This window comes from Trachemys scripta, chromosome 4, assembly GCF_013100865.1.
Source record: "Trachemys scripta elegans isolate TJP31775 chromosome 4, CAS_Tse_1.0, whole genome shotgun sequence".
Taxonomy (NCBI): domain Eukaryota; kingdom Metazoa; phylum Chordata; order Testudines; family Emydidae; genus Trachemys; species Trachemys scripta.
In genome coordinates this window covers 121532626-121556654 of record NC_048301.1, presented here as the reverse complement: position 1 = coordinate 121556654, position 24029 = coordinate 121532626, and the positions used below count along the sequence as shown (strand labels likewise).

The following is a 24029-nucleotide window of genomic DNA, read 5'->3' as shown; positions in this document are numbered from 1 at the left end:
TAATACACAGGGTAAGAAAAGACTGTACATCTGGGTATATCGCTTAAATTATCCAAAAGTACGCAATTGGGTTTGAAAACCAGAAGGTCAGATAGTATATAATCTGCAGTATCCCAAATTAAGGTTAGGGTATTAACATCCAGTTATGTGGGTACATCACTCATAAAAGGTTATACTAAGAGTAGCTTGTGGAAAGCAAATAAAGCAACGAGTAAAGATTGTCCCTCAGTAATTGAGAATTTAGGATCGGTTGCCCCTTAGACAATACAATACAGAACATCGGGAAGAATTTCAGTTACTTTCCCGACTTTGCTTCTCATTGGCACTTGTCCTCATGCCTGTCATAGAGTGTCCGTGCATCGCATGAGAAATATGAAAGTCAGCTGTCTCAGAGAGAGCTTTCCACGATCTGTTTTCATTTGTTTCTAAACCCATACGTATTTCATGTACTCTTCAATAGATTGCTATCTTGGTCTCCATTACCCTGTACGTCATCATCTTTCATGTCACTCTGTATTGTTTCAACCCCAGCCTGTGCTGCCTTAGATCATAAGCCCTGTGGGTGGAGCAATGTCTTGTTTTGCACAATGTACTTGCATTACCAGACATGCCCAGGTGATTTTTTCATGGTAAATAATGTAAAATGTTAATGTATTACAGTTTTCTATCAAGCCCATTCAGTAAACTAGCTTCAAGCTTCTTTATTTTCCCTAATGACCCTGGTTCTTACCATGTCACATCTTTTAACTTCATTAAAGTGGGTGCCACAGAACACTGGACAACTACAGCTTGGTGCAGTTAAATTCATCATGTTGATAGTATTTCCTGTTGATTAGTATAGGGAGCATCACAAATACTGCAATAAAGTAAAACACTTTGGTGTGGTAAGTGTCTGTCTTTTTTGAAAAATTGTAGTTGCTCTATCCCTGGTAACGAAATACAGAATTCAGCCATATCTCTATCTTTAGTCTGGGTAACATAAGAGCTGTGGGTTTGATTTTGAGTTTTATATTTGATTGGCTTTCTTTGTTATCTGAATGCAGAGTTGATAGAATGAATGAGTTATTGACTCCAAGGATGATGTGCACCTAGCACCTGAAAATATTTGTACGTGTTTTTCTTTGTACAGGATCAACTGTAAAACCCACAGAAAAAACCACTGAAAATACCACAGGTAAAAACAGTCTCTTAAAATCTCTCAACTTTATGGTGGAAAGTGTTAATTCTCTAGTATGGTTGTCACCATTTTGAGGTAACTGCATCTTTGACACCCTTCCCCACTTATGGTCTGCTCAAGGAACACCCTCCCAGGCCTCTAGCCATATGTTCTCTCTGGCAGCAACCTGCATCCCTTCTCTCCCCAGCTTGGGAGATTTTAGGCTACAGCTCCCACCTGTCTCTCTCTTTTTCTCCTCACTCACAGTATCTGCAGATGCAATTGTAGGCACATAAATCATCCATTTCACCTTTGAATCCATATTTGGGGCACTGTTATGATGTGTTCAGTGGTTTGGATGTTCTCACCACAGTTGCATGAAAGAGTCTCTGACTTTTCCATTTCGGTATCAAGTACCTGCATCTTGGGTGGTTTGTTCAGGTGCAGTTGAGTATGGTCTAGAGTCTGCGTAGCAGATTGAAACCACAAGGGCGGCATGTGGAGTCAGTGTTAATGTGCTTGTTTGGAACAGTGGATGAGGTCCAGATACTTTGCCATTCCTTGGCTAGATCCAAAGATGTGAGGTGGTTGCATGTGGTCCACAGCAGTTGTTGCTATTTCAGGCATGCGGTATGTTGTCTATAACCTGCTGGATGGGAAGTTCCGGGTAGTCTTTGGTGTGTTAAGTTCACGTGCAATGGCTGTATCTCAGTGGATAGCTGGAGGTTCAGTGTTGGCTAATACAGAGAGCCATTGTAGAGGGGTTGTGTGACGGGTTGGATCACAGAAACCCCCTTGGGAACTGCCACCCAATGTACTAAGACTACCTCTGCTCCTGTTTTCCCTGCCAGCTCAGGACTCCAGCACCCTGTCTTGCTGAGCCAGACACTCCAGTCTGCTCCAGCACAGACCCAGGGTCTGAATCACTTTTCCCAAAGCTGCAAGTTTACCTGAAAACAGCTCACAAAAGTGTGTTTGTCTTTAGCACTCAGATGCTCAACTCCCAATGGGGTCTAAACCCAAATAAATCCATTTTACCCTGCATAAAGCTTATGCAGGGCAAACTCATAAATTGTTCGCCCTCTATAACACTGATATGCACAGTTGTTTGCTCCCCCAGGTATTAATACATACTCTGAGTAAATTACTAAAAAAAAAGTGATTTTATTAAATACAGACAGTAGGATTTAAGTGGTTCTAAGTAGTAACAGACAGAACAAAGTAAGTCACCAAGCAAAATAAAATAAAATGCGCAAATCTATGTCTAGTCAAACTAAATACAGATAATCTCACCCTCAGAGATGCTTCAGTAAGTTTTTCTCAGACTGGACACCTTCCAGGCCTGGGCACAATTCTTTCCCCTGGTACAGCTCTTGTTCCAGCTCAGGTGATTGCTAGGGGATTCTTCATGATGGCTCCTCCCTCCCCTCTGTTCTCTTCCACCCCTTTATATATCTTTTGCATAAGGCGGGAACGCTTTGCCCCTCTGTGTTTCCACCCCCTCCCCCCGCCACTGGAAAAGCACCAGGTTAAAAATGGATTCCAGTTCAGGTGACATGATCACATGTCACTGCAAGACTTCATTGCCCACTTGCCAGCACACACACATACAGGAAGACTAACAGGTAAACACAGCCATCTGCAGACAATGGTCAATGGACACTTTCAGGCTCGTAGAGGGTGTGGCACTCCAGGCATGTTGACTTGGCCGAAGATAATCCGTCTTGGAAACTGTACTATAATACTAGTTATTTTAGGTAGGGGTAGATGGCTTCTGGTTCAAAGAGTTAGTTGTTGGCATGGCCGTACGAGTCATATACCTAATGCATGTAGACACTTTTTTCACTGTGCAAACTCAATAGCAATCTTAACGAAAACGAAATAGGTAAAATATATTGTCTGTTTCTTAGGTCAGTAGTGTGCTAGGAGGTAGTGCTTGATCCTTCGATGGGAGAGAAAAGGAGCAATCTTGGGACTGGGTCTTTTTAGCATGTTTTGTTGCAAACTAACATTGTAAAATCACTCTAGTTGTCTTGTCACTTTTGAGGTCTTTCCATGCGTGGCGTGGCTTTGTTCAGCACATTCAGATAAGTGGGTTGCTCCTGTATCCTCTTGTAAGTCTCCTTTTTATGCAGAGCCTACTCTGAACACAACCCCAAATGGCCCTAAAGAAAGTCCAGGTAAAGGAGAAAACATAAGATAAGAATGGCCATACTGGGTCACACCAATGGTCCATCTAGTATTCTGTTTTTTGACAGTGGCCACCATGGGTTGATTCAGAGGGAATGAACAGAACAAGGCAATTATCAGGAAATTGATTCCCTGTTGCCTAGTCTCCGCTGCTGGCAGGTGTTCTGACACCCGGAGCATGGGGTTGTATCCTTAAGCATCTTGGCTAATAGCCTTTGATGGAACTATCCTCCATGAACATAACTAATTCGTTTGTGATCCAAGTTAGACTTTTTTGGCCTGTCAGCAAGTTCCACAGTGAGAGGGTTAGCACCAACAGAAACATCAGGAAGTATTTCAGTTACTTTCCCAACTTTGCTTCTCATTGGCACTTGTCCTCATGCCGGTCATACAGGTTCCATGCATCGCATGAGAAATATGAAAGTCAGCTGTCTGAGAGCTTTCCACCAGCTCTTTTCACTTGTTTCTAATGCCAGACATGTTTCATGTACTCTTCTATAGATTGCTCCATTGGTCTCCTTTGCCCTGTACGTCACCTTTCATGTCACTCGGTATGGTTGCAACAGTGTCTCTGAGGCTGTGCTGCGTTAGATCATAAGTCCTGTGAGGTGGAGGAATGTCCTGTTTTGCACAATGTATTTACCTTACGTTACCAGACATGCTCAGGGTGAGGGATACATGGTAAATGATGTAAAATTTGAATGTACAGCAGTTTTGTATCAAGGCCATTCAGTAAACAAGCTTCAAGGCAGTAAAGAAAACAAGTACATCCAAATTGTCCCCAGTAAAATCATTTGTGGCGTCTCAAAAAGGAGTATTCTGTTACAACAGACTACTGAATATCCTTCATAGTTAACTTTTCCCCTTCCTTGTCTGTCCCTATTGCTAGGCATTTGCGAGTCTCCTCCAAGATTGAGTTTTGCTGAGCTGTCTGGGCCAGTGAACAATTCCTATCCTGTTGGAACCAAACTGAAATACTCCTGTCGCCCAGGATACATATTGGGCTCTGGAAAGTCTCCTTATGTAACATGTCTTGAAAATTCAACATGGTCAGTAGACCCTGAGTTTTGTGTAGGTGAGTATCTTCATTGCTTTTCCATTTCAATTGATGTGCAAGCCATCTTGACACAGTTAGGAATCTCTCTTCTGTTGGGTAAGTGGTTCACAGTTCGACACTGGTATCCATGAACACTTTCTAAATACATTTTGGACAGTTCTTTGTTATTTGTAGTTGACTGTATTAAAAAAAAAAAAAAAAAGGCAGAATGCTTCCCTAATATGTGTAGACTGCTTTAAGAGCAGCTAAAATACAAAATTCCATTACTTCAGCCTTCCATGATGAATACTCTCCTCTTAATTCTATTGAGGAATAGGTTTACCACATTTCTTTCTGGTTTTTAGGCCGTGTGCTGAATACCTGCCTTTCTAGAACATCGTCTTGTTATGTAGTAGTAGATCTAAACTTAAGAATAGTGCCGTTCTTCTCTACCAGAGACCCCATTGTCCACATAATGGTCCTGTGACTGGGAGGCGTTCAGTGCACACCAGTGAAGTTACTGGAATTTGATACTCTGCCTATGCGGGTCAGCTTTAAATGGAGGCCTAAAATAAAGGACATCTAAGCTTTAACCCTCTTTAGTTTCCCTAGTGACCTTGGTTCTTACCATGTCACATCTTTTAACTTCATTAAAATGGGTGCCACAGAACACTGGACAACTACAGCTTGGTGCGGTTAAATTCATCGTGTTCATAGTATTTCCTGTTGATTAGTATAGGGAGCATCACAAATACTGCAATAAAGTAAAACACTTTGGTGTGGTAAGTGTCTGTCTTGTGTTTTTGTTTGGTTTGTTTTTGTTTGAAAAATTGTTGCTCTATCCTAATAACGAAATAAAGAATTTAGCCCTACTGAATTCACTGTACTAAAAGTAAACCCAGTATTGAATAATGTGTGTTACAAACTTGGTCAAAATACTAATTCATAACTAAACTTAGAGAATACTTCTCTTGGCTTCATTGCTAAGTGTACAAAAAGATTTTTTGCAAGTTTCCTCATCTCAAGACTATATATGCTATATGCTATGCAGAAGTCCCTAGTAAATGCAGTACTACAGAAACTAGTTAGGATATATACAGTTCGATGCTGATGAACCTTAACTCTGCCTTCTTCTGCATATGTTTTAAATTATGATTTAATAATAATGGAACTTTCTTGAATAGCCTTAGGGTCACCTACTCCAGCCTGCTGGTTTGAGGAAATACTTTATTTATATTTATCAAGGGCGGGGGCTGATTCAGCAAAGCATTCTTCAATCCCAGTGACTTCAGCGGGACTTGTTTTGCTGAATTGATCAGGCCTTAATAAATAGGTCACAATTTATACATACCTTGTCTGCATTGAGAATTTTCTTTCCCCAGTGCAGTCATAAAGTTAGCAGTTTGCATGGATACAGTATAATAAGAACGTAAGAATGGCCGTACTGGGTCAGACCAAACATCCATCCAGCCCAGTATCCTGTCTACCAACAGTGGCCAATGCCAGGTGCCCCAGAGTGAGAGGGAGGATGGGTGCCTTGGAGTGTTCCTCCCTTCTTTTTTATAGTGTCAATCCTGCCCCTTGGAAAACATTCCCAGCTGACAAAAAGTCTATAGGGAAATATCTTCCCTGCTGCTTTTCCTCATTTTTTTTTTTGATTTTTTTTTTTCTTCTTCCCGCTTACTACTTAAATGCAAATTAAGAAGAGCACGCATTCATTTGAGACAGACCAATTTGCCAACTTGTGCTGTGGTTTGCATGCATGGCAACAGTGCATGTGACGTTATAATATTTCTCTGTATTTTATCAGGACAACATTGACCAGTAAACTATAAATTTTCAAGTACCTCACAAGGCATACTTTGTACAAAGATTATTACAGCATTCTCCAGGGGGTGGACTTGTGTACATTCTCTTACAGTAGAATTTCTTTTGTTCCTAAAGAACTTCAAAACCTTCTCCTTATTGTCTGTAACCATGCCAGTTGTGACTTTCACTGGTGTGTTTGGCACCCCATATCAATTTTTACATCTCATAACTTATGCCATCTGTCCTTTTTCCCATGTATTATGTTGCTTTTTATTTGTAATTGCTGCCAGTTCAGGTCAATGGGCCTACCCACATGAATAGGGTTATGCATATGAGTTTTCAGGATCTGGGTCTTAACATGTACAATATGAATATTTGCACTTGTACTAAATCTGCAAGGGGATCTTAAATCTCTTGATTCAGGATATAAGGCAACCACTGTCTGTGTGGGATTAGGAAGCATCATCCTGCTTCCACGTCTCCCCACTTCCAAAGGGCACGTTAGAAAATTACCTATAATGTGGGTTGTAAGCTTTCCTCTGTAGCCATTGTCGTACAGGACAGAGATTGGACTCTATGGTCATTGGCTTTGATCTGACATGAAATTTGCTATGTTACGAGTACAAGTTAGCATATCCCCTTTCTCCCATTAAGGTAATATGAAGTAACACTAATATTAACTTTGTTCTCTTCTAGGAAGACCATGTAAACAACTAGAACTAGAAAATGGCAGGGTTCATTTCACGGATCTCCGGTTTGGTGCAACAGCAAACTTCTCCTGTAATGAAGGGTGAGTGGCTAGTTGTTTCTTTTGACTAATTAACAGAACTTTAGACTGGTGTAAAACTGCTGGTGAAGTCTGGCAAAATGAGAGTAGAAAGCCTGCTTAACTTCAAGAACATAAGTGAGTGGTGTGCTATTAATCTGTAGGGATGGGCTGGGCCCTTGTTAAGAATTACACCCGTGATTTTCAAAGGAGTTGAAGGAGGTGGGAGATGGGCACCAAACTCTCTCTGGGAGATGGGAGTCTAAAATCCCAGCCTAGAGTCTTCAGGAGATCATCTAGCAGGGATTGGGTTATGAGATTGAGTCCCACCTCAGGGGTCATGTGGCACTTACTGACCTGTGCCATCTCTCCCTTGTTACACGGGTTTCTGTCTGGGTGCTGGGAGCTAGTGGCAGAATATTGCCCATAAAATGCCACACCAGGTAGAAGCAGACCTCTTCCTGCTCTACCATAGCAAATATTTGTCTGTCCCTCCCTTATAGATGTCAGTATTACCCAGGATAGCCTCAAGTGCAGTTGTTGTTTTTTGTTCATATGGGTTATGTGGCCAAGCCTTGGGGAATCAAAAATAACTTGTGGCTTCATTGCACTGAGCAGGTGTGTTTTGGATTTTTGAGGTCTCAAAGTTAAAGGCCAGAAGAGACCACCAGATCATCCAGTCTGATGTCTTGTATATCACAGGGCACCAACGCGTCCCAGGGACCCACATACTAAACTCAACCAAACTAGTCTAAAATACTACTGCGCTCAGTTGCTTAAACAATTATGTGCCATGGGCAGAGACTAGGAGGGCCTGAGGAGCACAAATTCCTCGGGCCCCTGTCATGGCAGGGAAATGTTGAAGTGAGACAGATTGAGATAATCCTGGCAAGTGACCTGCACTCACATTCTACAGAGGAAGGCAAAAAAGAAAAAAACAAAAAAACCCATTGTCACTGCCAATCTGACCTGGGGGGAAATTTCTTAACGACCCCACATACTAGAGCCTGAGCATGTGAGCAAGAACCAGCAAGCCGCCAAGCACTGAGGTCAGAGTCCTTGATGCCACCTCAGAGTCCTGGCCTTTCCCATCCAGTGTCCCATCTTCAGCCATGGCCATCCCTGACCCTTCAAAGGCAGGAGATAAAAGAAACCAACTCAGAATACATTGCGTGGGGAATCCCTGCCTGACTGCTGCAGGGAATTGGCTTGGAGATGCAGTGCTTCTGGCTGCCCAGCAGGGGCAGCATTGGTTAAAGTAGGAGAAAACGTAACAAGAGCTGCTTCAGCTGAGCCAGCCTGACACAACAGGGCAGAGAAGAGGTTTTTAGTTCTTATGCGGAGAAAAGCAGAGTAATTCTAAGGTGCAGAATGTCAGCGGCTGCAACACGTCCTCCTACATGTTAGAAACATCGTATGTGAGACAGCTTCCTACTCAGCAAGTCCAAACCCTTTTTCCATGTCAAAGCACTGTGAGCAGTGAGCAGTAAAATAACTAGTTTTCTGAGTATTTGAAGAGTTCTGTAGCAGAGGTGGTAGGGCCTTCTGTCACCTACTGGAGATGGGAGTGCAAAAATCTCTAATTTAGAAGAGGGGTAATTTGTTCCCCTTTGCCGAGGATTAACAAGTATTCCCAAGCATCTGATGAGCATAGCCCAGAAGCGAGGACTCTCTCTTGCTAACGCTTTTGGGATCTATATCCTCTGGTTTGTAGCTCTTTATTGCCTTTAACTACACAGGGCCTGGCCTTCACGTACAGCAGCGCAGCTCTACTGTTGTATATAAAGCTGCTCTTATACTGATGGGAGAGTCTCTCCTGTCAGCATAGTTAATCCATCTCTCCAAGAGGCAGTAGCTATGTTGGCGGGAGTTCTCCTGTCGACATAGTGCTGTTTACGTGGGGAGTTTAGGGCAGTATAAATGTCACTCAAGGGTATGGATTTTTCACACCCCTGATCAAGGTAGTTGTACCGATTATAGATGTGTAGTGTAGACATGGCCTTAGTGTTTATACTAGCAGCACTTCATCAAGGATGAGAGCAGTGCTGTAGGGCAGCTATCCCACAGTGCATGTCTCTCGATAGGTCTGATGGGATGGGGGTGTGAGCAGAAGGCATTCTGGGTCCTTGCTCAGTGCCCCGTGCTACCCTGCTTCAAATCCCAGCAGCCCCATTACTTCCTTGTTCCTTTCATAGCATTTTTTAACCCCACCCCCACCCCCAGGCTGTCTGGCTGCTTTCCCGCCACATCTACAAGGAAAGGTAGTTTCAAACTTCCTGGGGCTTATAGAGGGAGGGGCTAACATCCGTTAACCTGGCATCAGAGCAGTGGAGATGCTGGCCACAGTGGTCACTTTTGGAACTGTGGGATATCCTCCGGAGGCCAAAAGGTGTTTACACAGGTATCTTCACTTTCATAACAGCACAAAAAGAACAGTGGAAAGAACTGTCTGTCTCTCGTAAAGGTGGTTTTCTTTTTGTGGTGAAACTTAGAAGTTTCACCACAAAAAAGGGACATTTTGCCCTTTAAATGGCAAGTGTAGACATAGCCCTAGTGTTCCTTGGTCCTATGGTGTTAGATGTGTCCCCTTTTCAATGGTTTGTCTCCACCTACTGGCAGAAAGAAACCATGTTCTATCTTTCTGGATGGTTAACTAGCTCTTTGCTTACATGAGTAACAAACTTGAACCCTTTTTCTTTCTTTAGGTACAGATTAAATGGACCAACTTCTGCCAAATGTGTGGTTGTGGGAAATGGAGTTGATTGGGATAAGGAGCTTCCACTTTGCGAAGGTAAACTAATCTAATGGTTTTAAGAATGGTTCACATCTGGAGATGATACAGCATAGCTGGTGCTTCAGAGGAGTCTCTGTTCTTACTTTGGCATTTAATCCAAATGACAGTTGAGTTGCAGGGAGGAATGAAATTATACTGTGATTCACCATGGTGTTTGGATGACTCCTACAGAATCTAATATATCTATATATCTATCTATCTAAGTCCCTTTTAGATTGTTCACCTGGCACTGTTTCATGTGCATAGTCCAACAGGCCTCATGACTCCTCTTCGCTATTGTATCTGTGTAATCCTGCTGTTCACTAAAGCCTTGTCTACGCTTGCAAGTTAGAGCGCATTAAATCAGCCTCGGGTGCCCTCACTCCTGAGGTGTCCACACTGGCAAGGCCCTTATAGCGCCTGGACTCTGCAGCTGGAGCACCCCTAGTAATCCACCTCCACAAGAAGCATAGAGCTTGCTGCACCCTGGCTGAAATGCCAGGCTGTCAGTGTGGAGGACATGTTGCATTACTGCGCTCTGATTGGCCTCCGGAAATGTCCCAAAATCCATTGAAGTCAAGTGGCCACTCTCGTCATTGTTTTGAACTCAGCTGCAGGCATGTGGATATCCCCTTTCAAAGCTCCATTTCTGACAGCCGGCATGCTTATCTGCTCCAGGACACACAGCAAAACATTACTGTGGAATGTTCCTGCTGTGTGTGTGTGTGTGTGTGTGTGTGGCGCTGGGGGCGGGGGCTGATGTCAGGGTTTTCCTCCTTCCCCTTGCCGCTGTCCGAACTTACAAGACAGCATGCTGACACACTCTCTGTCTCCCAAAACAGTCTCTCCCTCCACATACACACAACACACTCCCTGTCACACTCCCCCCTCCCCCACATTTGAAAAGCACGCTGCATTCACTTTCACACTGGGATAGCTACCACAATGCACTGCTCTCTGTGGCGTTGCAAGAGCTGCTAATGTGGCCATGCTACTGCGCTTGCACTTGACAGTGTGAACGCACGGCAGCGCTTTCCCTGCTGCTGTCTCTAAGGGCCGGTTTAATTCCTGGCGCTCTACATCTGCAAGTGTAGCCAAGCCCTATGTAAAAAGTGTGATAATGACTTCAAGAAGTGTTTACCCTTCCTAAATCTGACTATCCACTTAAAATCTGAGGCTCTTTGGGAGTGAATCACAATTAAATTGCCTCTACCTTAATTTGATCTCTTGGATGCTTTCTGGGCTTGGTCTGTCAATCATGCTGCTGATGGTCCAGTCTGGAATCAGCTGCTGCTACAAGAAATGTCCTAGCTTAGTTTTCTGCTGGTGGAACGACACTACCTCTAGAGATGGCGGGGAAGAAGTTCTGGCTCCCTGAGGCTAACGTTGGGAAGGGGCATGGTCTGTTAAGGTCTTCTTCCAGAGCTGGTGTTTTATGGAGCATGCTCCTTGAGCAATGGACGTACTGGGTTGGGTCAAGCCTAGAAGCAGAAAAACCTTCAGAATCTGAAAGGGGTCTTGCTTCAAATGTTAAAATGCAATGTTAAGTACCTTTCCAAATGACTACATTGCTTTTGGAAGGGATATGAGACAACTTTTAGTGAAGACTCCCTTCAGTTCACCTTCAATGTAAACTTTAATTTTCATGTTGACATTCTTTGCTTCAGCAATACCTTGTCTTCCACCTCCTCATATCACCAATGGATCCCATACTGGTCAGAGTGAACNAGGGTGATGCATTCAGGAGAGGTTTAGCAGCTCCCACCTGAGGTTAGTGATGCATTCGAGCAACAAGGAAATGGTACCTATTGGAGCCATGCATGTGCCCTGAGCTGCCTCATTGCCCTACCAAGCTGCCCTAGCTCCCATCAGCTATTTCTCACTGCCTATGGTAAGTAGTCAGCCCTGCTCACAGGATTTTTCCTCTAATGAATTTGTAGCACTCACTGACCTGTTAGGATTATTTTCTTAAACATTTTCTTGGTTTCTCATCCAGGCAGTTGCTCAGAACTGGAGTATTAGCATGCAGAAGTCTCCCAGTTTTATGCACTGTTGCATTGGCAGGCTAGCAATACCCATTAGTTATCCATCTTCCTGGCACTTGAAGTATCTGGGAGGGGGTCATATCAGAGAAAAGTGCCAGATATGTAGGGCCTTCAAAAAGAGGACCCAAAAATATGGAGGTGAGGTTGCTAGACTTCCTTATGAATAGTCCTTTGAGACCTGCCCTGGCTCAAAGTTCCCTGTTACTGTTATGAGACCTACAACCCAGAGAGTTGGTGACTCCAGTACCAACCACTGTGCTGTTGAGACCAGTACGTCTATTATTTTGGGCTGGGAATCACCTCCACTTGGCACAGCTGCTCCCAGAGGTTCAATCAGCATTGTTGGTACCGAAGACATTAAACGCATATGCTGCAGCTTAAGATCTCCTGTGCTAGTTGGTGGCAGATTCTCTGTCCCTCCAGACTGCTGTGCAGGTTGCTGCATCAGTCCTATCCACAATGCTTGCCTGGGCACTGGCCTCGATACCATCTCTGGTACAATTGGCCCTGGCAATATTTGCCTAGGTCTGATCAATGGAGAGACCACCATTACTCTGCTAGCTTCCAGTTCCTCCGTAAGTACTAGGGCACGCGCACACACACACACACACACACACACACACACACCCGCTCTAAGACTTTGCCTACGATTGCTGGGACATATGATGGATTCAAGAGTTCTCCCTACATATAAATGCCCTGGAACTTGAGGCAATCTTCAAAGCTTGTCAGTGTTCCTACCCTATATCAAAGGCAAGATGGTTTAAGTCCTATTGGAGAACACCACGGCAGGCTTTTACCTAAACGAACAAGGGTATGCCGGGGTCACCCAGCAATTCCAGAAAGAAGTCAGTCTTTGGAATTCGTGTGTACAGAATGCAGTAACATTCAACACCTCCCAGCTTCTTGGGATACAGAATTGCCTGGAAGAACTCCTTACCAGATCATTCAGGATGGATCACAAATGGTCTCTGAAAACTAAGAGAGGCTGTGGAAGATCAGTCTTAGGTCCACCATGGAAGTTCCCCATGCACTGCAGAGCAGGAAGTGCCATCAGTTCCGTTCCAGAGTGAGTTACGGTCTGGGATCTCTCACGGATGCATTTCTGGTCCCAGGGAACATCCAATGTGCTTCATTTACTTCTCCAGCCTCTTGCATCTGAACTCTCTTAACCAGACCATTGACTTGCCTTTTATTTGGATAAGACTCCACATCTTTTGCATAAGCAGAAAGGATGAAGGGGCAGGCAGTTTTAGCCCCAACCATCCCTAACTGGATTACGACCTGCATAGTCATGTGTTAGGGTGCTGCTAAATCCATACCACCTTCAAAGGTTTCAGCGCACTCCATAAGAGCACAAGCCCTCTCAATAGCCCTTTTTGAAGAATGTCCCTGTGTTGAACATGTGCAGAGCTGCTCCTTGTTTCTCAGTTCATACTTTCACCAAGCATTATGCCATCACGACAGCTTCTACTGATGGTGCAGGCTTTGGGAAGGTGTTTCCTACAATCCCACTTTACATTGACTCTGAGCCCCTCCTCCATTGTATACTGACTGGCATCCCTACAGAAAATTCTCTGGCTCAAGTGTCTGAGGCATGTGCACACTTAACATGGAATAAATGTGTGCGACACGTCTTGAACAATTACAGCACAGTTGAGTAACCATTTCCCCACTTATACGTTGTTCTGTCTGCACAAACTCTCAAACAACTAGCTGTTTGGGATGCTTACTTGCTTAGTCAAAATAAGCAATGAAACCAGTCCGAGGGAACATCCCAAAATGGTCTGTTTAGTAGAGTTTGTGGAAGGCTAGCTGAAACTGCATTGGAGATTAAGAAGACCTTCGAAGGTTATAAAGAAAGGGTTCTTTGTAGCCACGATAGAAGGGTGATTGCCTTCTGTGAGATTACTGGCTATGTGGATATGGGGAAAGCATGATATATCTTGACTTTAGCAAAGCTTTTGACAGTCTCCCACAGTATTCTTGCCAGCAAGTTAAAGAAGTATGGTTTGGATGAATGGACTATAAGGTGGATAGAAAGCTGGCTAGATTGTCTGGCTCAATGGGTAGTGATCAACAGCTCGATGTCTAGTTGGCAGACGGTATCAAGCGGAGTGCCCCATGGGTGGGTTGGTCCTGGGGCCTGTTTTGTTCAGCATCTTCTTAATGATCTAGAGGATGGTGTGTATTGCATCCTCAGCAAGTTTGCAGATGACACTAAACTGGGAGTAGTGGTAGATACACTGGAGGGTAGGGATAGGATACAGAGGGACCTAGACAAATTAGAGGATTGGGCCAGAAGAAATCTGATGAGGTTCAACAAGGACAAGTGCAGAGTCCTACACTTAGGAAGGAAGAATCTCATGCACCGCTACAGGCTGGGAATTGCCTGTTTAAGCAGCAGTTCTGCAGAAAAGGACCTGGGGATTACAAGGGACGAAAAGCTGGATATGAGTCAGCAGTGTGCCCTTGTTGCCAAGAAGGCTAACGGCATATTGGGCTGCATTAGTAGGAGCATTGCCAGCAGATCGAGGGAAGTGATTATTCCCCTCTATTGGGCACTGGTGAGGCCACATCTGGAGTATTGCATCCAGTTTTGGGCCCCCCACTACAGAAAGGATGTGGACAAATTGGAGAGAGTCCAGCAGAGGGCAACGAAGATGATTAGGGCTGGGGCACATGACTTATGAGGAGAGGCTGAGGGAACTGGGCTTGTTTAGTCTGCAGAAGAGAAGAGTGAGGGGGGATTTGATAGCAGCTGCCTTCAACTACCTGAAGGGGGGCATCCAAAGAGGATGGAGCTCTGCTGTTCTCAGTGGTGGCAGATGACAGAACAAGGAGCAATGGTTTCAAGTTGCAATGGGGGAGGCCTAGGTTGGATATTAGGAAACACTATTTCACTAGGAGGGTGGTGAAGCACTGGAATGGGTTACCTAGGGAGGTGGTGAAATCTCCATCCTTAGAGGTTTTTAAGGCTCCTCTGGCTACATGATGAGGCATGTTTTGTGGTAGCTGATCCAAACACTCCACCTCTAGTGACTTTCGCTGTAGATAAAAATATGGCTGACCAGTGCAGCATGTATGTGCAGTGTTTTGTTGTAACCATGTCGGTCCCAGGATATTATAGACAAGGTGGGTGAGGTAATATCTCTTATTGGATTAACTTCTGTTGGTGAGAGACAAGCTTTCAAGCTTCCCCAGAGCTGTTCTTCAGGTCAGTGCAGAATTTGGCAGATGAGCTCCTGACAGTGTCTGGAGGGGAGGGCCCTCTGGTCTCGGAAGGATGCGCAAGAATTCTGCAAATGAGAGCATTCATTCATAATGGAGGAAATCTTTATAGAGGATTTGCCCTATCAATTCTCAGGTCTGTCATCATGTCTCTATTATAATGTACAAGTAATAGAATACCCGGAAAAGCTGCCTTTCTTCTTTCAATATTGGATTATCTAGGGGTCAGATCATGGTTTCCAATATGTCTTATAAATTCTGTAATTTGCATGATGGTATTAGAGTCTATTTGTTTAATTTAGGGTGTGACTTCAAGTATTGAATGTTGCACCAATATGCATCAATGGATTCCTGTAGTTAGCTGGCATTCATATAACTTCACACTTCAGCTCACCTTGCGTTTTTTCTTTCTAGGGCCGAACACTGGTACCATGATTGCTATTGGTAAGTAACTTAACATTTAAAAAATAATTCAATGCACAGACTTTACATAGGAAGATGCAGTAATAGAATAAGATATTTAATGTTCCACTATCTTCATCTCATACAATTTTTTCCCCTCTGCTTCACTACATGAGGAATCTACTCCGGGCAGCTAGTTTTTCTGTTACTGTATTACAGGGGTCGGCAACCTTTCAGAAGTGGTGTGCCGAGTCTTCATTTATTCAGCCTAACTTAAGGTTTCACGTGCCGGTAATACATTTGAACATTTTTAGAAGGTCTCTTTCTATAAGTCTATAATATATAACTAAACTATTGTTGTATGTAAAGTAAATAAGGTTTTAAAAATGTTTAAGAAGCTTCATTTAAAATTTAAATTAAAATGCAGAGCCCCCTGGACCGGTGGCCAGGACCCGGGCAGTGAGAGTGCCACTGACAATCAGCTTGTGTGCTGCTTTCAGCACGCGTGCCATAGGTTGCCTACCCTGCTGTATTATGTCCTGTCTGGTGGTGCCATGTAAAAGCTCATGAGGCAGATGCTTGATTTAAAGAATCCAAGAACTATAGGCCTGGAAGGGACTTCAAGAGGCCATCAAGTCCAGCCCCTGTGCTGAGGCAGGACCAAGTAAACCTAGATCATCCCGGACAGGGGTTTGTCCAATCTGTCCTTAAAATCCCCTGTGATGGGGATTCCACAGCCTCCTTTGGAAGCTTATTCAGTGCTTAACTGCCGTTAGTTACAAAGTTTTTCCTAATATTTAACCTAAATCACCCTTGCTGCAGATTAAGCCCATTACTTCTTGTCCTGCCTTCAGTGGAGGTTGGGAACAATTGATCACTGTCCTCTTTATTCAAAGATGTTAATGGCTGTTAATGGCTGCCCTGCTTCCCCCTCAGTTTTCTCCAGATTCAATCTACCATGAATCAACTTCTGGTAAAAATCCATTTATTTAGACTGTCTGTATAAACTTGTGATTTATTAATATTTACCTAAACCGAGTCGCCTGCTGTGATTCCATCTTAACTGTTATATTCAGGTTTATATGATGTGGAAGTGGGAATTAAGGGTCTTACCCCTAGAAGCTGCACTTCTGTAGGTCTGCTTTGGATAAGGGTACTACTGCAGACTGCATGTGTATGTCTGGTGTCCACCAGAAATGGGAATGGAAAAAGCAACGGAGAAGACACACGACATTGGGAGTTGACAGTGTAGGATAACATTTCACTGTTCTGCCTTTCTAGTTCCAGAGCTGGAACTTTCTCTCCATTTTGAAGGGAGGTTTTAGTCCTGTGACTTTTTTTTTTTTTTCCTAATATTGGACATTTTGTTAATGTCTCTGTTCAATTTTCTCTCAGGAGAATAACATTTTGGCTCAAATCTTTATATGAGATCTTCAGTAGAGAAACCATCATTAAAGTACCTATGGGAAACTCACCTTTGAATTATCTTGGTGCTGATGACATTGGTGCAAGTGGATTCCAGAATTGTGAATTTTTGCTGGATTTCACCATAAATGTTCTAGTTTAATCTTATCACCAGCTTACTGTTTCCTTTTTTCCATCAAGGAGTCGTCATTGGTTTATTGGTGGCTGGTGGAATTGTTGCCATTGTGACATACAAAGCTTGCTTTGGGGGAAAAGGGTGAGCCAAAACAAGATCCTGATGTCTCACTAATTCTTCAGAGTAGTTCACCATTTCTTTCCTGTAGTCGTTCAATTGCTGTGTGCGCTAATATAGCCTGAGGTTTTACCTGATTTTTGTTTAGTTTAGCAGCCTGCATCTTTTCTTACATACCTGCATGCCAGGAGAAAGCAAAGGCATGGCTCTCCACAACTGCACTCACCAGCAGCTCTGAAGTAATGACACTTCTCAACTGTACATAGAGGCTTTTCTAGGATCACATCTCAAATTTTTTTATCAGCAGCCAAGTGCAGAAGCTTTTAAGTGAATTAAATGGACTATTTTCTCTAACTTGGCCATGCTTCATGTAATGCTACTTTGCCATTCCAGGAAAATTTAGTCTGCATTAAGAAAAACACTGCTGCTGAATACCATATTTGTTGTATTTGCTTTTGTTGGAAAACATCTTGTTGTGCAGAAATCTGTATTGGATGCTGAAAGTTTAGGATAGAACTGTTTTGTGGTTTGTTTGGTTTTTGTTTTTTTGTTTTTTGTTTTATATCTTTACATCCTAATGTGTTTTGCTAAGCTGAGTAACCCCACCTTACACAAAGCAAAACTAACACATGCTTAATTGCCTGAACCATCCCCCCCGCCCCAAATCCCAGCCCTGCAGCTGTGGAAACTCAAGCCCCAATCCTGTCAGCACTTCCACATGTGCTTAATTTTTATGCGCATGAAGATATCCCCTCATCTTACATGGGTTCTGTGACAACCATGTAGCCAAGTGATTCAGAAATGGAATTAATGTGTCTGTCTTCAGAGCAGGGTTTGAAGAGTGTGCAGTAAATAAGGCCTGGGGTCACAGCTGTACAACAAGGAGAAAACACAACATAAGAATGGCCATACTGGGTCAGACCAATGGTCCATCTAGTCTAGTGGCCACTGTTGGTTGATTCAGAGGGAATGAACAGAACAGGGCAATGATCAAGAGATTGATTCCCTGTTGCCCAGTCTCAGCTGTTGGCAAGTGTGCTGACACCCAGAGCATGGGCTTGCATCCCTAAGCATCTTGGCTAATAGCCATTGATGGAACTATCCTCCATGGACATAACTACCGTAATTCTTTTGTGATCCCAGGTAGATTTTTGGCCTGTCAACAAGTTCCACAAGTTGACTCTGTTGTGTGAAGTACTTCTTTGTTAGTGCTAAACCCGATGCCTATTAAATTCATTGGGTGACCCCTGATTCTTGTGTTAGGGGAGTGAGGGGGAGTAAATAACACTTAGTTCATGCCATTTATGATTTTTTGAGACCTCGATCATATCCCCTGTTAGTCTTCTAAGCACATTTCTAAACAAAAAATATAAGCTGCTCCTTAAGTGAGTAATATCTGTCGTATGCACTGAGTGAGGCAGGGGTCCTGTGGGGAGAAAACAGCAGGTGATCGTGTAACTAAAGACTGATCACCGTGCGTATGGACAAGAAGATCAACTCAGGTTGTACAGGCAGCCTTAATTCTTGCCGTTTGTAACGGAGTGCTTGACTTTGCAGCCTTATTAATGTTTTTTAACATAGGATGTTTAATGTAGGACTTTCTAGTATTAAACACAAAAGAGTTGCCCTTAAATATCCAGCTAACCCTCAGCCCATCTCCTCAGCAGCCTCGGGCGGGCGGGGGGGGGGGGGGGAAGGACATGGCAGAGGTTCACTACATATAGTCACTTTTGCACAACTTAGTAAATTCAGCAGTTAGATTAAATTTTCAGAATATTACTTTAAAATCAGTACAGATAGAAAAATGAATAAATGATCCAAAATTCTGCACAGGCAGCACAAAAGCACTGTACAAAAAGGTTCTACACCTCTACCTCCTTTTCCTCTGTCCCCAGCTATAATGTAGGGAATCGATGGACTTTGCTCGCACTCCTTTTCATACTATATACTTTAATCTTATTTCTAAGATAATAGAAATCAATTTCTGTCCTGTCAACATACCAGTCTTTTAAAAATGGGACACTAGAGCTTTTTCAGCTTCTACAAATCACTCCCTTTGTACAACCAAGGACAATTAAAGCTCCATTTTTAAACTGTAGATCCATGTAAAAAGGAAAAATCAGGGCACATTCAGCGTGGCCAGTGGGAGGGAAGGAGCTGTGTCTGGTGGTTTGAGACTTAGTGTCTGTCTACATTGGAGCTGGAGGTGTAACTTTGAGCTCAGGTGTAGACCTACCTGCATTAGCTCGGATTGAGCCTGCATGCTAAAAACAGAAGTGTAGCTGCAGTGGCGCTGTACTTGGAAGGCTGTCTTGCCACTCGTGCCACCACAGCTACACTTCTGTTTTTAGCATGCTAGCACTGAGCTATGTCTACCCGAGTTGGAAACTGCATCTCCAGCCTTTGTGTGTCTGTTCTAAATCCCCCAACCCAAAGTGTCTTTTCTATTTTGATTTTCTTCCCCCATTAACAAAATAGGAATACTTGAGTTATCCTCAAACTAGGTGTGTGACTCAGAGCTTTTTCCCATGGACCCCCAGAGATTCAGGCCCAGAATGTCTTCAGAATCGTCTGTAACATTTTCAAGCTTGTAAAAAGTGAATATGGCTCACTAAAAACATAATCCTGTTGATCTGCTGTTCAAGTTTTGCTCGCTACAGCGTTCACAGTGGAGATTTTGTCTTGCTGCTAATTAACACTGTGTAAAAGCTTTTAAAAAATGCTTTAAAATGTTACTATTTGAAAAACTGCCATTTATATAAAGTTCCCTTGGATTCCATTGATTCTGAAGTGCCTTTGATTTGCACCCAAGATCTAGTTTCAATCTAAATTTCTTTGTTTAGCTCTGACTTTGCTATAGATACCTTAGATGCTGTGGAGCCTGCTTTCCACTGTATAACCATTCTTAGAAATGTCAGTATTGCTTGTTACCTGTGTAGGCAGAGACTCACATCTTCCCATCCACGTAATAAACATTCTTAGCTTACAGGACATTTCAACAAAGTCCCTGCCTAATACATTTTGTAGGGTAAATGAGAATTCTGGTGCTGAAGCTTATTTTAATCTTTCATCTGTAAGCAAAGACCAATGATCATAAGCCTTTAACACACATGGTGTCCCATCTCATGTCTAAACTAATGAAATGATGTGCAGCATCCTACAACTGCTAATTTAGAGCTGTCTCCAGCTACACAGGTAACTGACTTTAGAGATCCTTTCTGCTTTGTATCACTTCTAGCTTTCCTTTTATTTTCGATATCCTTTAATGCTTTTTTTAGAGGAGGTACATTGACCAGTTGTTGTGCTCAAGCACAATATAATTCAAGTTGTGAGCTATTGGATACTATCCCTCTGAAGCAACACTTATGCTTGTTGTGATGTATTGCACTTTTGTCATGACCATCAAGCCTGGTGCTTGTTGACGGTAATATTGTATTTGGAAGCCCAATTAGTAAAATCTTTTGAATAATATTCCGTGTTGGAAGTTCCCAAGAAAAGATACTTGCATTTAAAATGGGCTTGTACTGCCAGAATAAAACAAATCCAATATTAAGATGACTTGCAAGTAGCATGTTGCTATGTAGTCTTTCTCTGACTATGAAAAATACTGACTTGCTAGGATTAACTGGGGACAGTTTTGAAAGAACTAGCCTAAATAAGGTAACTTGTCCTCCTATACGTTTTAACCAGAGCTGTCTATTAAACAGGAAAAGACACGCACATTAGAGAAGAAAATTTGTACATTGGTTTCTTGCATTCCAATGCGATTTTTACAATGCCAAGGCTAGTCCACATACAAAAATGACTTTCTCTGTGTGAGGAAACAGGATTCTGACCAACAGTTCCTGATTCAGAACATGGTACAATGTGACTTGTTTTACCTAACTTGTCAAAACACACAACTGAAATCTAAAACTCAGAAGTTTAATGTTGTGTATTTTTGTGTTAACTTAATCCCAGAAACAGTTTGCTGTCTGAAAAAGTAAAGCCATAGGTTTTTCCAATAATTTAACTTCAGTTTTTAGGAAACCCTTTTAAGCTTTATACTTGACTTTAATTAATTTGCATATTGACCAATCTTTTGTCAAACTATTAATAGCTCTTTTGAATGTTTTCTAGAAGAGCAATATGCTTAAATAAAATTGAGACTTCACTCAGTAAAGGGGTACTAGCACATACACTAATTATAAATTAGTCCTATATACCCAATCATGTGAGCTTGAAGCTTGACATCTGTTTGCTGCAGTCCCCTGGGGGTGTTTGATTGGCAGAAATATGAATATAAATATTGATAGGAAGCTTGAGCTAAAACTGTGTCCCCTTTAAAAGGGGCACAGCTGGGTAGAGTGCATATAGATCTTACCTGGTATGGGATTTCTTACACAATTGAGTTTGAATAGAAAATTGTACATAAAATTTTGGATTTAAACAGTCTCTTAGTTTGCAACACTGCAATGCTTCATTGTGCTAGTGCTTGGAAAGTTAATTTTCTCTATGTGCATTGAAAGAAATGCAAAAGTAAATAGCATTAACTAGTTTTTTTAATCTTTCACTTTTTTAATCATCTAATGATATGGAAATAACATGTTAAGGATTTTTTAAGCCAGTTAAACTCATGACTATAGAATTCTAGAAGTGAGAGACAGAGAGAGAGAGGACCTGTCAAATCATCCTGTTCCTGTAAAGGCAGGATTGTTCTCTACAGTACTTTTTCTACCATTTTAGTCCATGCTAGTTTTAAAAGTTACAGGTAATAGGGCTTCCACTACTTCACCCCCTCCCCCCCCCAAAAAAACATTGCCATCAAAAATTTTCCTAATATTCAGTTTTCTTTGGCATTCTAATTATATAAAAAGCCCCCTTTAAAGAAGCAAAAGCCACTTTGATTTTTTACTCTTGAATTCTGGAGTCCTATTTTATTGAATTAGTTTCTCTCCTTTCCTGCTGTTCAGCCCATATGATGCAAATCAGCGCTTCAGTGATCTACAGGAACGTGAAAAAAAAACTAACTTGGGTCTTGAAAGGTATTTTTATAGAAAATATTTACGTCAATGTGAAAAGATGGTGAGGTTCTGATGAACCATTATCTGCAAGAACATAATGCAGCATATCAAATTGAGATTATAAATTACTTTCTTAGGTTACCTTTCTTCCATGGCCTAAACAGATATGTTGAATGTGACACTTATGTGAATATTCACTAAATTCTCCATTTCTATATAACCATTTTGTCAACTACAGCAGTTATGAATGCATTGTGTGCCTTATGTCCTTGTGATGTAACTTGTCATTAACGGCTCTGTCTTCACATATAAACGTTATTTCAGTATATTACCATTTTGATAATATAAGAACAAATATTTTCTCCAGAAGAATATTAATGCTACAAAGCCCATGTTGGATTTTCATTTCTGGTGTAAGGTTGCAATTATATCCTTAAATCTGAGACTTCATTCAGTAGAGGAGTAGTAGTATACAGACTTTATATTACAACTTTTAGCTGATATAATTGTATATGTGGAGCTTTCCAGCAGGTAGAAGATGCTAAACAAATCTCTGCTGAAGAGCTCAGGTGGTGGTGGTGTGTTTCATAGTGGGTTCACTGTGAAACCCAGGGCCCTGACAATGCTACAAACATTCTGTTGACTCTTCAACTGGACTCTACATGGTATTCTTGGTGTACAGTTGAATGTGATTAGTCAGTGGAATAAACTAATGTGTCCTAAAACAGTGTTATGTTATAAATGACTCCCTTGCCTTTCCAGTGCTCTAAACAGTTGAGCGTTAGGGGGAGGGAGCATAGCTAGTTCAGTTCTCCTGTATTTAGGATATGTAATAGCTAACTTACAATGGTTTGCCAACTTTGATTACAGATTAATTCTACTCATTAATTTTTTTCTGTTTTGGACGTGGCCTCTGAGAAGAAACAGCACGAACTGTGCTTTAATTGGAAATTAGTTTATAATTGTGTTAATGTAACTCTAAAATAAACAAAACAAATCTTTCAGACAGAACATAAAATGAAAAAACTCGTTATCCTAAACATCTGGAGTGAAGTCAAGATATTATGTATTTTTACTTTGGTTATAACTTTCTTTATTTTGCTTTTGCAGGAAAGATGCCCATCATTCTGGCAGTGCTGATTACTAATTTGTTCATCAGACAGTGAACATGATATTGGAAGAAAATGGAAAAATTGAGGGAAACCTCATATGATTGCACTAAACGTCTCTCGTGATCCCAGATTCCTCTCGCTACAGTTATATTCAGCGTTGTGGATTTTGCTGTTGCAAGCAAGAGCCTGTTGAGATTTCTATTTGGAAGTTTCTATCTTGAAGTACTTATTATCCCTTTTAAAATACAGATTAATGATGCCAAAGATACTCACTGAACTGCTGTAGGTTTTTATTAATTCAAATGTATCTTCCATTTTTAAATCAAATCTCCAGAATAATCAGTGTTCCTTTGCTCTCATCTCCAGGAAACTCCACAAAAAACAACCCCAAACTATTCTTACCCCAAGTCTTGTGTTCAGTGTGGCCTCAGTGTGGCATCCCATGGTGAAGTGCATGGATGTGTGTAAGACTCAGGTGTTCAGAATCCACACAAATTTGTTAAGCTTGTAGCGAGAGCCAAAATAAATTACCTGTTTCCTTATGAGCACTTTCTGATAAGTAAGCAGTAAAATGGTTATACTTGTGAGCAAATTCTTCTGATTCCGTGCCTAAATGAAATGTCTTTATTTTTATATTTCAGTAGCTGAAAATAAGTTTGGTAGCATTTAAAGCAAGCTTATTACATTCAGGAAATTCTCTGCTGTGAGAAGGTGTTCATCACCAAACGCTGTTTTGTCATGATCACTGAAAACATAATTTATTTGTATTTATACAAGTTGTACAGAATTTTACTTGGAAAGCAGCATATTTATCAAGTGAAAAAAACTGGAATTTCTCTGTTCTACTTA

The 24029-nt window shown here is 42.0% G+C and overlaps 1 protein-coding gene across 1 annotated transcript in view; it reads left to right on the top strand.

The window, feature by feature from the left end:
* The window catches only part of LOC117876535 (complement component receptor 1-like protein), a 208582-nt gene extending 197117 nt beyond the window's left edge, over positions 1 to 11465 (top strand). Inside the window, exons 15-17 of the mRNA XM_034768797.1 lie at positions 6888 to 6981; positions 9663 to 9748; positions 11398 to 11465. Of these exons, the coding sequence (XP_034624688.1) occupies positions 6888 to 6981; positions 9663 to 9748; positions 11398 to 11465 (248 nt within the window). The remainder of the gene's footprint in view (positions 1 to 6887; positions 6982 to 9662; positions 9749 to 11397) is intronic.
* The last annotated feature ends 12564 nt before the right edge of the window (positions 11466 to 24029 follow it).